Source organism: Zophobas morio, unplaced genomic scaffold, assembly GCF_036711695.1.
Source record: "Zophobas morio isolate AGI-343-1 ecotype UQ-CSIRO unplaced genomic scaffold, CSIRO_AGI_Zmor_V1 ptg000024l, whole genome shotgun sequence".
Lineage (NCBI taxonomy): Eukaryota > Metazoa > Arthropoda > Insecta > Coleoptera > Tenebrionidae > Zophobas > Zophobas morio.
In genome coordinates, this window is record NW_026972129.1 from 12,630,946 (window position 1) to 12,646,505 (window position 15,560).

Below are 15,560 nucleotides of genomic sequence, written 5' to 3' on the forward strand. Positions count from 1 at the left end.
CGAGCGGTGAAGCCACGAGTTATATGAAGGATGAGTGCCACAATGGCCTTATGAACGAGTTATTTATACTATTTTTTCTACCGCGCACGTATTTCGCAAAATTTAATTGAAATTTGCATTTTTTTAAATTTTGTCGTGGTTGGTGATGGGTTGGTCTGACACTAACCACGAAATATTTGAGGTTCGAATTTTCACAACAACTGTAATTCTAATCAATTCGAGTTTTTGTAAGTTAAAATTAGTTAAAATGTCTTCTGAAGAAGTTAGTGAAATCCTTACGCATCCGGAAATACGGGAAATTTTAATTTATCATTTGCCACTGACATTCCCCTGACATTTTTCGTCATGGCTACCAATCTTACCGACCTAAATTACACCAGTTCTATTTCAGAACTCGTTTCGGCTATTAACGAACTGCTGTGACGTCATTTGCGTGCTTTAATAGCTCTATTACAAAAAAACCAAAAAACGTGCTCGGTAGAAAAAGGACCTTTAACTAATGGGAGCTTTAAATTATTGTCTCAACAATGTGTTTCCATGGTAGAAATCCAACTTTAATTGTAAAGCTCCTTTAACTTGATTATGAAATCGGCCCTAACTCTTATTTGATATTTTGGCCATGTTTTGATAGGCGGCTAATTGAACCTTATCAAAATGTCATCTTACGAAGTAGGTTGTGTTAGAATGAGGTTAGTTTATCTTTCAAATAGTATGAAAAGTGTCACAAAGTTGACTGACAACTAATTGCATGTCAGTCTGACCACACCGCGTCGTAAACTTTCAAAGAGTCGGTTTAGTGGTGTTGAATTCGCCTGTGTAACACAACTGTAATTAATTGGATATAAAGTGCAAACAACCTTCGTGGTGCAAAACACGGATAAAAATTTCAATTTGTTTAAAATGAATATAACAATGGAAGTACTAACGCGCAACATAGTATAAAAAGATGGAAGCAGATATTTTAATGAAGAATACATTTTTTGAAAAAATATGAAACATTTAAAATAAATGGAAATTATACGGAATGAAAATAAAACTGGTAATTGTTTAACAAAAGAGGAAAAAATGTGAGCTTTGCTAAATAATTGTATTTAATATAAATAAATAACCGAATTGCTAAATTACTGCTAAAAATATGACTAAGACTTTTTCATAGTATCCAATAAATACTCTTTCTTGACATCAACAACCCTAGTACATCCTAAAAATATTTTTTTACTATAACGCAACACTTATAAATACCAAATATAGTTACCAAACGCAAAGGTCATTTTTTCCCAAAGGATACATTGCATTAAAATACTGAATGGCGTGTCGGTTAATCATGCACACAACATATACTGAATAACAGTAGGTACTTTGTAAACATATGATAAATAACACTAACTTGTCTGGCCCCACTAAATTTGCCTTAGCTGCCGAATAAAAGCTACAATTTCCCATTTTTTCTTTTTCTAGAATTATAGATCACCAGTAGGTAAATTTTTCGGTTATCTTGTTGACTAACTGACAGTTATCGTTATCTTTGCAATTTATTTGAATAAGTCCTTCTATGCATAAATACAAATATTTGAAATTATAAAAAAGCAAATGTTGGTGTAGATACAGATGCTTTAGCCATGTCGTTTATACTTCGCCGCATGCTTCGATTATTTACTATTTCGTGTTGTTAAGACTTTTAATGGAATCAGTCCCAAGAGATGTTCATCGAATTGCGTACATGTGACGCCTCATATGTGTTGCTTGTCTACTACACTTCCATGGTTTGATGGCAGCAAAATTAAAATGTTGGTATTTTTTGTTTAGTGGCAACGACAGTGAGACCTTATCTGGAGACGCAAATTCCTGTAACATATCCGACGATATCCGACCTTATCATGCTGATGTAGTGTCTCCTGATTGTGGGATTCCATGGACAACCACATCCTCAGAACAATTCACTACATATCCAGTGCCTCAAAACCAGTACAATTTTGTCGAAAACTTGAAAATAGGCAAGAAATCCATCCATGAGCACGAACGGTAAGCAACATGAATGTTTATTTCAATTATAACTTCAGTTTACAGGCTCTAAAGTTGCGTTAAAATTTTATGAGCTTACAAAGCATGAGACGTTTATTTTTTTTCTATCGCGCGGAGATTATTGGAATGAATCCATCATTTTGGGTGAAATTTTCCAAACTCCACCATAAAGTGCGAATATGCAATAGATACTTGATGACGATAATGACATCAAAGTTTTACACAGCAGTGCTAAATTTTATTTACTTTGTGGACAAAATCAGTTGCATGAAATCTAAAAAGAAAGATTTACTAGTCAATAAAAGCAAAGCTTTTTAATAATGAATTCGAATCTATAAATTAAATTTTTCTGTCACATACAGTATACACTTTTACTGTATTAAATTCCACTGCCCTTGAATCGGACTCAAATTCAACAACTGTATCAAATTGGCACAAACTACATTTTTTACAAAAATCTTAGTAGAAGTCCCTTCTCCATAAGACGGAAAGAAGGAAACATGGCTGTTAAACATACTGTTGTTATTTTTTTATGAAGTATATTTTTCATTATACGCTTTACAATTGATATAATCTCCAACTTTTTTTCGCACTGATATTTTATCTTTTGTATTGTCGACAAGTAAGTATTTGGAGGTTAATGAGTTCAAAAGTGTAAAGGATTCTCTTTAGTTGACTGTTTAAGCAAATTGAATTGCTGCCGAAATTGTTTTATCTGACTAAGCTGTTTAGAAAGTAGGTAATTAAAAAAACCCTTTTCTAAACTACGTCCAGTATCTAAATTAAAACTGTTACATCCGGCTGCATCTTGATTTGCACAATGATTTTTCAACGCTTTGCATACTTTTGTTTATTTAGAAAGAGTGAGCAGTCTGTGACCAAAAAATTATATATAACTATGAAAGGTACTTAATGCGGTTATCTACGCGAAAAATGTGTTATCACTTATAATATAAATGTACACGCTTAACTTCGATTGTTTATGTTTGTACATCAAAAAACTGTCCTGTTTAGCATGTAGCAATTTGTTTAATTTGAATGAGTTTGTCTCCTCAAAACAGAGAATTAAAATTACCTATTATTAATTAAGCCACAATGAAACAAAATGTTCTTAATATTATTAAATATTCTCACATTTTCGAGAAAAGGCCGTCACTAGTTCTTAAGTTGATCAATAAAATTAGATGGTGATTAATTTATTTTGTTCAATAAAAAAAGAAACGGTCAAGTTTGGAATCGAAGGTGCGACCGCAGTTCTGCGTGCTGACTTATAAACCATAGAAGTTTACATCCCCTGTTAATCGTAAAATGTCATTATACTGTGTTAATTTTTTGTGAAAATTTCCCCGTTTAGGGAAAAAACTCAAAGCGAATTCGTACACAACAAGTACAAGAGTACGTTCCTGAATAACATTCAAATCATTTTAATTTAGAATCCTTTGAGATGACGTTATCAAATTGTTGGTGCAAAGATTATCCAAATCTTGGTTAGAGTTTTACTATCTACGTGATATTCGTAATATACTTATATATACAAAATTTGACAACAATTGCAGTTTCCGAGATTATCTGTCTAATAAAAATCAACACACACAGACGAAAACGGGAGACCACTTTTTTCGTAGTCTAGGGGTCATGAAACGTCGAGAAACATGACACTGGCAAGTCGCCCGATGGGCTCGATTTGTACACTTGCTTAGCTTACGCTTGGGCAGTAACAAGAGAAGTAAATTTAGAAGGGGCGGTTCAAATGATAATTGTCGAAAGTCACAGCCAGATTGGTTAACAATTTCGCGTAAAATTTAAATCAAAGTTAAAAGTCAGTTTATAAGGAATTTAGTTTTTTTTGGTCTATTTCAAGTATTAGGTTTAGAAGATAATCCGCTATTAAAATTAATTTTGTTTTAAACTTTTCTATCACGTATGTAGCTTCAGTTAAATACCTCATTTTAGAAAAGACATACGAATTCAGTTCCGAAGATGACTCGATAGCAAATTATGTTGCGCGTCTGATATGAACCTAATTTTCCTAATAGAGATGTTTGAGCCGGGAAGTCATCTGTGGAATACTTATTACTTGTACTCGTATGCTTATCACACTTTAAGTCAGCACAGATTAAAATTCCAAAATTAATAAGAAATTTTCGTATCAATAAATAATTTTATCTGACTTTCGATTCAACTTACAACAATATTGACAAAAGGAAAAATAAATTTTACCGATGGTTTTTTGTTATTATTACATTAATTTTAAAAATTATAGTTTCTTAAAATCTGCTTATGTTCTTCACTAATAGCTCCCAATAAGTCAGCTACATAAACAAAAATCTTTACCATCGAAGAGGCGAAGAGGGTAATCACAAGAAGGTAAAAAACGTTATTGAAATTTACCAATTTTTACGCTAAAGCCTTAGTTTTTATAATAAAAAATAAAAACTTCAAATTAAGGGAAAAAATAAATTAATCAAAAGATATGTGTTATAAATACCGTGTGATTTTCTAAATTTCTACTAAGTTGACCATGGCGCGTACGTCAGTAGTGCAATTGAAATGACTAACGTAAACGTCATGGCCAACTAGAGCAAACATTTTTAAAAATCACCGGATTGTATAATATTAAAGGGAGGTATAAATTTGTGCCCAAAATAGTTTCAGATTCGAAACTGATTTATTGTTTAAGGTGTATGTTCATTTAATCTATAGATGACTATAATTTCTAACTATAAATATTTACAACATACTCTGCTTAGAAATGATTAGATTCTGCATAATTTTCTGCGAAATTCATACGGCATAAATGGATTTAACTTAAATTTTCCTTAACTTTGACTACCATAATAGAAATAATATCACAATATCGTTCAATCAGTTTTAGTGCTAAAAAAACACTCTGAATCGATTTATTTTGAAACTGAAGGCTCATTCGTGAAAACATGTTCAGATAGTAAACAATACATTATAATAAAAGCATTATACAGGGTTATGATAAAGTAATGCACAAAATTCATAAAAAGTGCAGCATTTGTTTAAAAAAAAAATGCAAAAACATGTCAAGCTAGATAAAAGATATATACAAATGCGATTTTTGACAGATTTTTGTTTTAATTTTTAGTTATTTGAATTTTATTTTGTTTCATATTCATACGATGTTTATTTCGTTTGTTATTATTTATCTCTATTGTTTTTTTGTTATGCAACCCCTACATCGAGCTACATTTTCATACGTAGAAAAATAAGCTTTATTAAATAATCCGATCATTCAAAAAAATCATTGATGACATTATATCTTTTACAAATTTGACGTACAATGTTTTTGACATATGTCAAAAGATGGAGAGGAAACTGAATGACATGTTTTTGCATTTTTTTCAAAAACTCATACTACGATTTTTATGAATTTTGTGCATTACTTTATCATTTTATTAACATTATTTGAAGTGTAAATCTATAACCGACATTTATTTATACGTCATCATAGAAAAAACTGTCACCTCTAAGTAAATCTTTCTTGAAATGTCCTCCTTTTAATGACTTCCATATTGTGTCTAAAACAATAAAAAAGAAACACTTACTGGGTTTAAAGTAAAAAGTTACGTCTTTATCAGAAAAAGGGTTTTATCTATTTTTTGTTCAGCTGCTAAAAATAGTACATAATATAACAACTGTCGAAAGTTGCATCTTACACGCAGGTGTTGAGGCTGACACGAGCGTGCAAGAGCACTTTCGAGCGTGTTGCACACTATACTTTTTCTGCGGCTACGACACATCGTTCGAGTTTAAAAATGTTTACCCCAAATATAAAGGTCCTAGTCAAATACTTCCTCATAACAAACAGTATTTTAGGCCATAATCTACAACTTTGGTGCTGATCGTTTTTACATTCTTCAAAATCTTCAATAATAAAACAAAAAACTTGCGTGTTAAAAATTTCAGTACACTTTTGTACAAGTAGATTTCATTGGATGAAATTTAAAAAGGCTAATACAGTAAAAATTTTCGTGACACGATGTGAGACGGTTCGCTCAAGTGCTGTCTGTGTTTTTGTCAAACTTTTGAGTGATTTTAATAGTTTTTATTACAGTTTTGGATAAATTGATAAATCAATAATTATTTCAGATAAGTATAAACAAATTTTGCCCTTCGACGGCTTGCCGCCGCATTTATTTTGCTAATTTTGTGGTTTTGTTTACAACCTATCTGGACTCTAATATCCCTAATAATAATTACCTTTTTCAGTTTTGTAGTGCATTATATTTAAAGTCAGATTAAGCTCTCCTTACTATGAGGACAGTAGTAATTGCAGCTGCTGGAACTATAGTTGAGCTTAAATCGACTGGATTTACCTCTTTATTTACATACTCTTTTATTTTAATAATAGTAGTAAAGTTGAACTGCAATTGGATATAAGCCTGTTATATAACGTAATAATAATAATAAAAGTTATTTTGTTAAAATCGATAGATAATGGTTGGTTATAAAACTAAGACAAAATTTTGAATAGGGTCTGAAATGTGACTTGACAAAAAACTAAAAAACGAAATTTTTAAATTGGAAAATTTAAGAAATAGTGTGATATACGTTGACATTTATGTAAAAAAATCGAATTTTAACACAAATATAACATTCGACTTCTTCAGAAATTGATAGGTTTTTGATAACTGATACCACTATGAATTTATCCCATCCATATAAAAGGCATTGCTAACAGGTTTCCTACGCTACCAACCCAAAGTGGAACGGACAACAGACTGTGCTTTTAGAATTTACATTAATTTGAACCCGACTTTAAACCTCAATAAATATTAAAATTTTAGGCTTTATACTTACAAACATTTTGTTGTAAAACTATTAATTAATTATTCGCAAATCAAATATCTAAAATTTAGCAACCCGTGTATTTCTCTGTATACATTCTTTATAGATTTAAAAGCAAGCCGGAGATTGCTCAAATCCTTGATACTAATTCTACTGTAAAGAACAAACATCAATATTTCAAGAATTTGCGGTGAAATCAACACGACCTACTGAAAGTGTTATTACGTATCCCATTTCCTATGCAAATCATGTCAGTATAATAACAGCACACAAGCTCAGACAAGAACATCCACGCCCTCAGTTAACACGTAGTTGCCTTGACCCAACCGAAATTAATTTAGAATTCCATCGTAGTCATTGGACAGTCAACATACTGAAGTCCAGAAAAACTGCAAATTCTTCGAGCTTAATCAAAAACTTACACTTCGCGTAACGTAACAGGAACCAAAAGTAAACTCCATTAATTTATCTCATCGGTCGTTAGTCCTTGGTAGAAGTAATCGATCAACCGATTGCTAAAAGTATAAAAGGCATAAGACATTCAACAAGCTTGACCTAATTTTTTATATCTAATGCTCCACATGAAGAACGTCGCCAGTGTGATAATACATGTTTCTGGCGTATAATTTAATTGCTCTAAATAGGTGAATAAATTTTAACACGATATGCACGAAAACGGTATTAGTGAACCTGGCGCATTCACCATTTTTTACACGCTTAAAATACGATGTGTCGTTTAGTTGATGTGCTGAGCAAAACATCGAGTGCTACAATATCCAATAATATTTATCAATTATTAAAAACTTTGTGAACTTTTCTAGACAGACTGTACATTATATATTTACGAAGATTTTCAAACATTAATAACCTGGGAGAATTTTCAGGAATATGTAAATAACATTCCTCCATTGTCTAAGCTGCCTTTTAATTTTAATTATAATAATTGTATTACCTTTGTGTTGAAACTTATCGACTAACTAATGTTGATATATAAATGAAGATACAAAGACAGCAACACCAATAATTATATAAACTATAGTCTGGAGAAAAATTAAGTAATCTCGGTCCTCAAAATTAACGTTGAAGTACTTCGATAGTTTGTTTAGGCTTGGTCTTTCCCCAAACACAAATTTTCTGATTATCGACCTGTTTTGCTATAATGGGAATTGTGACAAGGGGTAGCGAACTATGATCAAAGGCCAATTAAAACATCTCGAAGATAGGATCTGTTCATGAGACATTACTAAAATTCTCTCGAGACCAATATTTCTATCTAGTAAGTGATAATTTATTGGAGAGAATTATAATGTATAGTTTGTTAGCAACCATAAATAACTCATTACTAATTGTAGAAATTGAATTACATATATAAAAAATATGATGAGACTTATTTACTTACTTTAGGTGACATTATAGACTGAATAATACTGTTATTTACCTATATAAAATTAATTTGTTGAATTTGTTTACCATGTCGCAATACATAAAACAAACACCACATTACCGTCCCTTTTAAGCACTAGTTATTAACAAACTCTCAAACTTAAAAAATCTAGAGAAATTTTCAAAAATTCTAAACTTGTATGATCGCACTCCAGAATCAATAGTTTTCGTGTAAAATTACGTGGATTTGCAAGTAGAGAAAAAGATCTAATAATCATACGTACTATATATACTTAAGGTTCATGAATCCGCCTTGATTTTTTTCTAGGCATCCAGATTTTCACAAAAAATTCCAAATTGCCTCATCATATTAAGAGCACTGACGTGTAGTAAAGTCGGTGCTCGTGACATAAAAATCTTGCATTACTAACGAGACGGTCCAACAGTAAAGTTGGGCTCGCTTATATTTAATAATATTAAAATAAAAATTATCATAATAAGAGCCACTTACCCAAAATACAATTCAGATCGTTTTGCTCCGTTTTAATCATTTTAGTCGCCTCCTCTGTTTTGGGAAGACAAAATCATTCAATCAGGCAGCTTGCAGCGTGCTTAATTGTCGCATTATTTCCATGCATAAACGCAATCGAAGTTAAACATGTACTGATAATGTTTTCTTTCCAGTTGGGTATATGCTTCAACAATATTTCACATTGTTTGCACTTGTGCGGACTGTGTCCTTAGTGGCGCAAGGGCTACGGGGATATTATTTATGCCAATGCATAGCCCGCTTCTTTACCCGTGCTTTAGCAGTCCTCACATATCTCTATTTTTAACTTATAGGTGTTGTGATAAAACATAAATAAAATTCGCAAAATTAATTTTTATTTTTCGAAAAAGCTGTATTTGTTGGTATCTAGGTACTTCAAGCGCGAGGGCAGTTCTGTCTAAATAACTTTAATCCATTTTTTTCTTTAGATGCTACTATCAGAATATTCTCCACTCTAGCGTTTAAAATATAATTTCTTTTTATGACAATATATCTTGATTTATATTTTTTATTTATTAAAGGCATCATCATAAACTATTATTTTAAATGTGTATAAAGTGATTTCCAACTGTACACAAACATTTATTAATGAATGACAATATATCTGTAACAAATTATCTTTTGTACTGATGGATTGTCAAAAACTTACCTTTTATAGGATAGTAGGACTTGTAGATGTATACATGTATGTATCGTATGTCTAAAGTAGAAAGGCATAATTACTGTCGACGGCAATCCAATCGATCTATCCTTCTAAAAAAAATCTAGTGGAAAAATTATTTTAAGATAAATATAGTATTGTTGTACTAAGTTGTTCATGTAATTATCAGGAGTTTTTTAACATAATAAAATGTAAGCAAATTATTAACGTCTATCGTTTATTAAAATTGATCTTATCTAACAGACACAAAGTGTGTGTTTATGAACGATCGCAATACCCCTAAAAAAGGGTTAGGTTGTATTTATACCAAGATGGAGACCAATTTCAACATTTTTTCTGTCTTATGTAAATTTTGATTGTAAAGATAAAATTGAATGTAAGATAATCTTTTCTTACAACCGGATACATTCTTTATTTTGAAAAAAAAAAATAGAATTTCGGTTGACTGGGAACGCCTAGTCAGAAAATTAATGTCCACAAATTTATAAATAAATAAATAAATATATTATTAATATCCAACAGACATTAGTGTCTAACAGGATTAATGTAAGAGTTATATAAATACAAAACATCAATATAGAAGAGATATATATTTTACGATGAATAAGTGGTGTTACCATACATGTAAATGGTAAACGCTAGAAACAGAAAAAATTCTCTCGCATACATAGTGTAATGTATGATAGCCAAGGTGTGAAGTGTAAAGGCATCATCATAAACTATTACTTTAAATGTGTATAAAGTGATTTCCAACTGTACACAAACATTTATTATTAACAATCCCCACTTCAATACTGCTTGCTGATCGAATGAACATATTTTGGACTTCTGGAGTGGATCATGTTCTAAATTAAAAATTGCTGATCTGTCTCTGTAAAATCTTTATATGAGCTGGCCCTGAAATGATCAAATTTTCCTGATGTTTAGAAACAAGCAAAAGTATCTTCAGTATTAAAGAAAATCAACCCGTCATTGTTGGTATATTTTTCTACAATTTTTTAAATGATATGGTATGACATATCTAAATGTATTTATTATGAAATCAATCCTGAAATGTTTGTTCATGAGCATGATTTCGTGCGTGAACGTTTTATATACTGATTTTCGTTCTAAACAATTGATATTACATTTGTCTCACTAACTTCTTGAATTTAACCAGTCGTTAATATATTTATTCATAGTGTCGTGCACAATTTGTGGAATTTTTCACATCTGATCTAAGAGAGTGACACCAACCGCCGGAGTACCTCAAGGCCCATTTTAGGTCCCCCGTTATTTTTGATTTTTATAAATAATATTGTTAAAGATACACTGATGTCACACCACGAATTCAACCATTTTACATTATTAATTCTTATTTACATTTTTGTAGTAATAATACATGATGCTCTCAAAGTGTATCAACAAAAAAAAATAGCGCAAAGTATTCGTGGATAACTGGTCTTTAAAAGACTTGCTCACTTATGCACACTTATATTTTAATAAATTATTTTATTTTATTTCCGTAGATTCTTTATATCGCAAATATTAAAGATTTCCACAAATAATTAACCTTCTACGCAAAACTGAAATGGGGTAGAGACTATGTAGAAGCGAAAAAACCTGTTTTATTTCCCCTTTAAATTGCTCCAGCTATAATGTAGATACAATTTGGTTTCTGCCCGTGTATCAAAATATTCGAGCCTGGAATATCTCCATGCAAAATATCCGAATTGTGGATTTTCTGTAAACCAGCAAATACAACTTTCTTTTCTTCATCCTATAGCGCACGACCGCATAAAGGGTCACCATCTAGTCCATCCAAGATCAGTGTGTATGTACCAGGAATTGTATAACAATCCGCTGAAATGAAACTCTATCGCCACCCCGAGTTTTAAGTTTTGAGTTTACTTTTCTCGTCTCGTTTTCCTTTTCATCTTCCCAATGGTTTTTGCTGCAGATGAGACACCAGTACTATGAATTATTCGTAAGACACGTCCGCTTCTTCCTTCACCGAAGATACAACTTTTTATCAACAATTCCCTATTTAGGATCCACTATTGTTCAATGAGTCTGAGGAGGATTTGCAGTAGACAATACCACTCTAACACGCTTTTTTTATTCCACTTATTGCTATCTTTCATCATCGCAGCTATAGTGAGCATTCACCTTCTATTTCTGACATACAGCCTGTTATAGAAAAAAGTACATTAATTTTAACTCGTAATAGAACTAATCCAAAGCAATTAAATTTGTAAATAACATTTTGTCGTAAAACCCTTTCATGATTGAGTTAAAATTAGTCAAAGATTTAATACAAATTCACCTACCCGCCCATGGCTAACAAAGCAGTTTCTTGCGGAGAGGTTTAAGAAATGAACACAACACGGAACAAAAAATGTAAACATTTGAATGCAAGCCTGTAATAGGTAATGGAGACCTACCTTGAAATCGCCAAAAACTCCTTAATAAATGTCCACAGTGGCCACCATTATTGTCTAGACAACACTGAAGACGGCGACGAAATGAGTCTTTGACTCTTTGTAACATAATTTCATTGTTTTGAATTGTTTCAGCAACACGTATCACTCGTTCCCACAAAATTTCAAGAATATCAAAATTCTTCATGCTTGCACTGCATTTCCCTGGGCTTCTCCATACACTAGCACCATGTCCGTGTATTCACTGTTCGAATAGCGGGACACAACTTCACACAACGAAAAGTGAAAATACCACAAAAGAAAGTCGAAAAGGAACTAAATGTTTTGAAACTGATAAAACGTTATCGCTAGCCAACTCGCCAAAAAATGATGCATCGAAAGTGAAATTTACGCTCAACAATTGAAGAAATCTATGGCCGGCTCGTTAAACAAAAAATTCGTTTTTGAAAAAATGTCTAATAGAAAAATGTTTTCTGTAGACGAGTTCTGTTCGTGGTTAAATTTAATGTACTTTTGTACGTTGTATTTTCCATACTTCTTTTTAACCTATCATGTGGCTTCTTTTTCTTCTTGATGGTGTCGTATCACCTCTCATTTTTCCTCTTCCTTTCTTGTTCTCCATTATTGTCTTTGTTCTCATCAGGTGAAATAGAGATATCAAAAAATCCATCTTCAATTTCTTCAATTTTAGTAACCTGTTCTAGGTTAATGATTATAATTTTACGAACTCCGGAATTATTGTATTTCATCTTTGATTCGTTCCAATACTATCAAACTGTATTGCAGATGAAGTGAGTATTCCAAATGTCGCCCGCCAGGTCAGCTTGACCGGTATGCCGTAAGTTGCATAATGCCTGATATGAAGCGGCATTCAACAGGAGTTTCACCATCAAATAGTAGCTCTGCCTTAATGCATTATAAAGCAACACCTTTTCGTAATACGGGTTTTAATTGTATAGATGTGCGTGACGGATTTAGTTGCAATGTATAATGTATCATCAACAAAACAATTTGCTGCCTTGGCTTCTCCAATAAGCAACACTTTCCGGTCTGATTTGTGGAGAGAGAAATGAGCAGTAAATCGTGGTAATGCAGTGTGAACCATAATATCGTAACTACCGTTGACCACATCCCTAATGGAAGATAAGACATTCTTATGAAATGCAACATATGCTGCGCCTTCATTCAGCGGACGTGGGTTTTCACCTTGTGGGAAATGTATTAACTTCAGTGGAAGGTTAAACATTCTTTGAAACCTGTCAAAATCTCTTTCAAAGGTAACAACAGACCCTTTGTGCCTGAACAGATCTTTGTATTCAGTATTTGATATGGTACAGTTGGTTAAACACACTCTTTGGATTGAAAGTGTTTTTGTGAAGAGAGTTCCAACCTCAATATTCTCTTTGCACTTTGATTCACTATTCAATATTTTTTTCTGAAACAGGATAGTTACAAACAAAGATACCATGAAGTTGAATTGCCTCCAGCAGCCATAGTAGTTTAACAATTTTGCGGTATCATAATCTGGAAAACAAACAATATAAGATATTTGTAAAAGATTTTCTGCTTTTATTACAAAAGAAAAAACTGCTTCTGCATCTTTTAGAAAAAATTGGTTTAAAATCTTGGTGGAATTTAATTATTTCTTTAATAAATTAATATTATGTACTCCTATTAATAATGGTCTATTATCTATTATTTTATCTATAATTTACTTATTTAAGTATAGTTTCGTTATTTCTAAGGGGTAAAACCGCTTAATAGCTTGGAATAAAGGTTTTCAAAAATTTAAAGCTGCCTCAATTCGTTTTACCTTTTCTGGATAGTTAGTTCTTGTTTTGATGTCTTTGTTAAGTTTAAATCTATCTTATCAATATAACCCTTTGGGTTTTTGGTGCCGACATGTTTTGGTTTTTGTTTCTTAGCTTCACCTTAGGCTTTTATTAAACGACTCTTTGAGATTAGGTCATTTGGATATGTATTTAAGCAAAATCTACCATTAACATCCCTGTTTCTATCTATTACTAATATACGGAAATTCTAATCAACAGTGTTTTGTTTTAGATATTTTAAAACAGTTTTTTCAGACACACTATAATCGTTAGAAAACTTTCTGACACTATTCTTTTTTAAATTATATTCTTGTAATAATGTTATAAACTTATCAATCCTAGTGTGTGTAAGCTAAAAGCGATTGATACGTATATTTTCTTAGGACTATCATTTAGTTTAGTGCTGGAAGGCACTTTTGCTATTTGTTTTATAAATGATCGACATTTATTAGCATACGAGCGGAGTTCGATGTATTCTCGGTATGACTATGAATCGCACAGAAATTTAAACAAAATTTTATTTTTAAGCAGAAAGCTATCTCACTTTTGTCAACTTGCTTGATTTCTGTGAGTGTTAACAGATTAACAACGTGGGAAATGCAAACGTTCATTTTCTATACTTGCTTATCTCCAATTTGTCACTGCTCGGTCTTGAATTTGATGGATACTTTACTGGATGAGGACGTTCACCTTGCACTTCTTCTAATTACTACATTCTCGTGAATCTTAATTAAAAGTGATCAATAGGAACAGTTCGAAAAATAAACTTTGGAATTTTAAGAAAGCTGATTATCCTGGCCTATACAGTTATATTGATTAATCATGATTCAATTCTTGATATTACAGATCTTGATCTGGCTTGTTGTCTTTTGTATAGTCAGAGACTCTTGACGTGTATATTCTAAAACCCGTCGCCTCCATAAGTCCTTTTTCCCCATGGTTTACACCTTCTATCATTTGCAAACTCAATGAAAGTTTTCTAATAACATTGAGATTATCAATGACTTCAAGAGACTACGATCTGAATTAAAATTATTATTTGCTTAATATGCACTCCGTGTTTGAGTATGCAAACATGGTTTAGTTTCCGTTCTCTCAAATTTATATTAACTCTTTGAAAAAGATTCAGAGGCTTCCTTGAAATTCCTGGTTTTTAGAACTGATGGCCTCTATCCCGCAAGGGGCTCATCCCATTCCGCACTGTTAGCACGTTTTGGTTTAGATGACTTACAGAAGAGACGCATTGGAGCTTCCTTGAACTTTCTTCATAATGTAATACATTTCCAAATTAACTGTCCTGATCTCCTTAGCAAATTGTCATTTTCTTCATCCCGGTACCATCATTTATTCTGCTTACCAACTCATCGTAAGTATAAATATTGAAAAGTTCCCTCCCATATTTCATATGTGTTCTCTGTATACTCAGCATCCAGATACTTTTGACATGTTCATGTGACAACTGTTCTATGGTGTTTCTCCCATCTCCCTAGTTGTCCTATTGTCGTAATTCAACCGTTTATTCTTCAGTTTAACATCTATACCATCTGTATGCAGTTGATCTGTAACTGAAACTAATGCCTGTTGACCAACTTACCCTAATAATAATAATGACATCGAGTATACAGAATTGAAAAAAGTGATCATCTCATGTTTAAAAATCTCACAATATGCCAAGTTAACTGGAAACAAAGTGTAATTTACCTGTGTTCAAATGGAATAGAAAACAGTTTACCTTCTATGGAAACGTATTCGTATATAGCGCAAGCGGTAGCAAATCGGTCTTTCAATAAAAATATATACATACATATTACAAAGGAGAATACGTTTTTGATAAGGTAAAATCAGAATTCTATTTGTGGTATTAATTAGTGTTGTTT

General features: G+C 32.0%; 1 protein-coding gene across 3 annotated transcripts in view; it reads left to right on the forward strand.

The window, feature by feature from the left end:
• The window catches only part of LOC135134864 (phosphatidylcholine:ceramide cholinephosphotransferase 2-like), an 82,233-nt gene that overhangs the window by 12,509 nt on the left and 54,164 nt on the right, over positions 1-15,560 (forward strand). Inside the window, exons 1-2 of one of the 3 annotated variants that reach the window (XM_064063724.1) lie at positions 1,667-1,716; positions 1,807-2,022. In XM_064063724.1, coding sequence (XP_063919794.1) covers positions 1,682-1,716; positions 1,807-2,022 — 251 coding nt within the window. In that variant the 5' untranslated portion in view covers positions 1,667-1,681. Of the gene's footprint in view, positions 1-1,666; positions 2,023-15,560 lie in introns of those variants that run through there. The other 2 variants (XM_064063725.1, XM_064063723.1) reach the window with 2 other exon arrangements.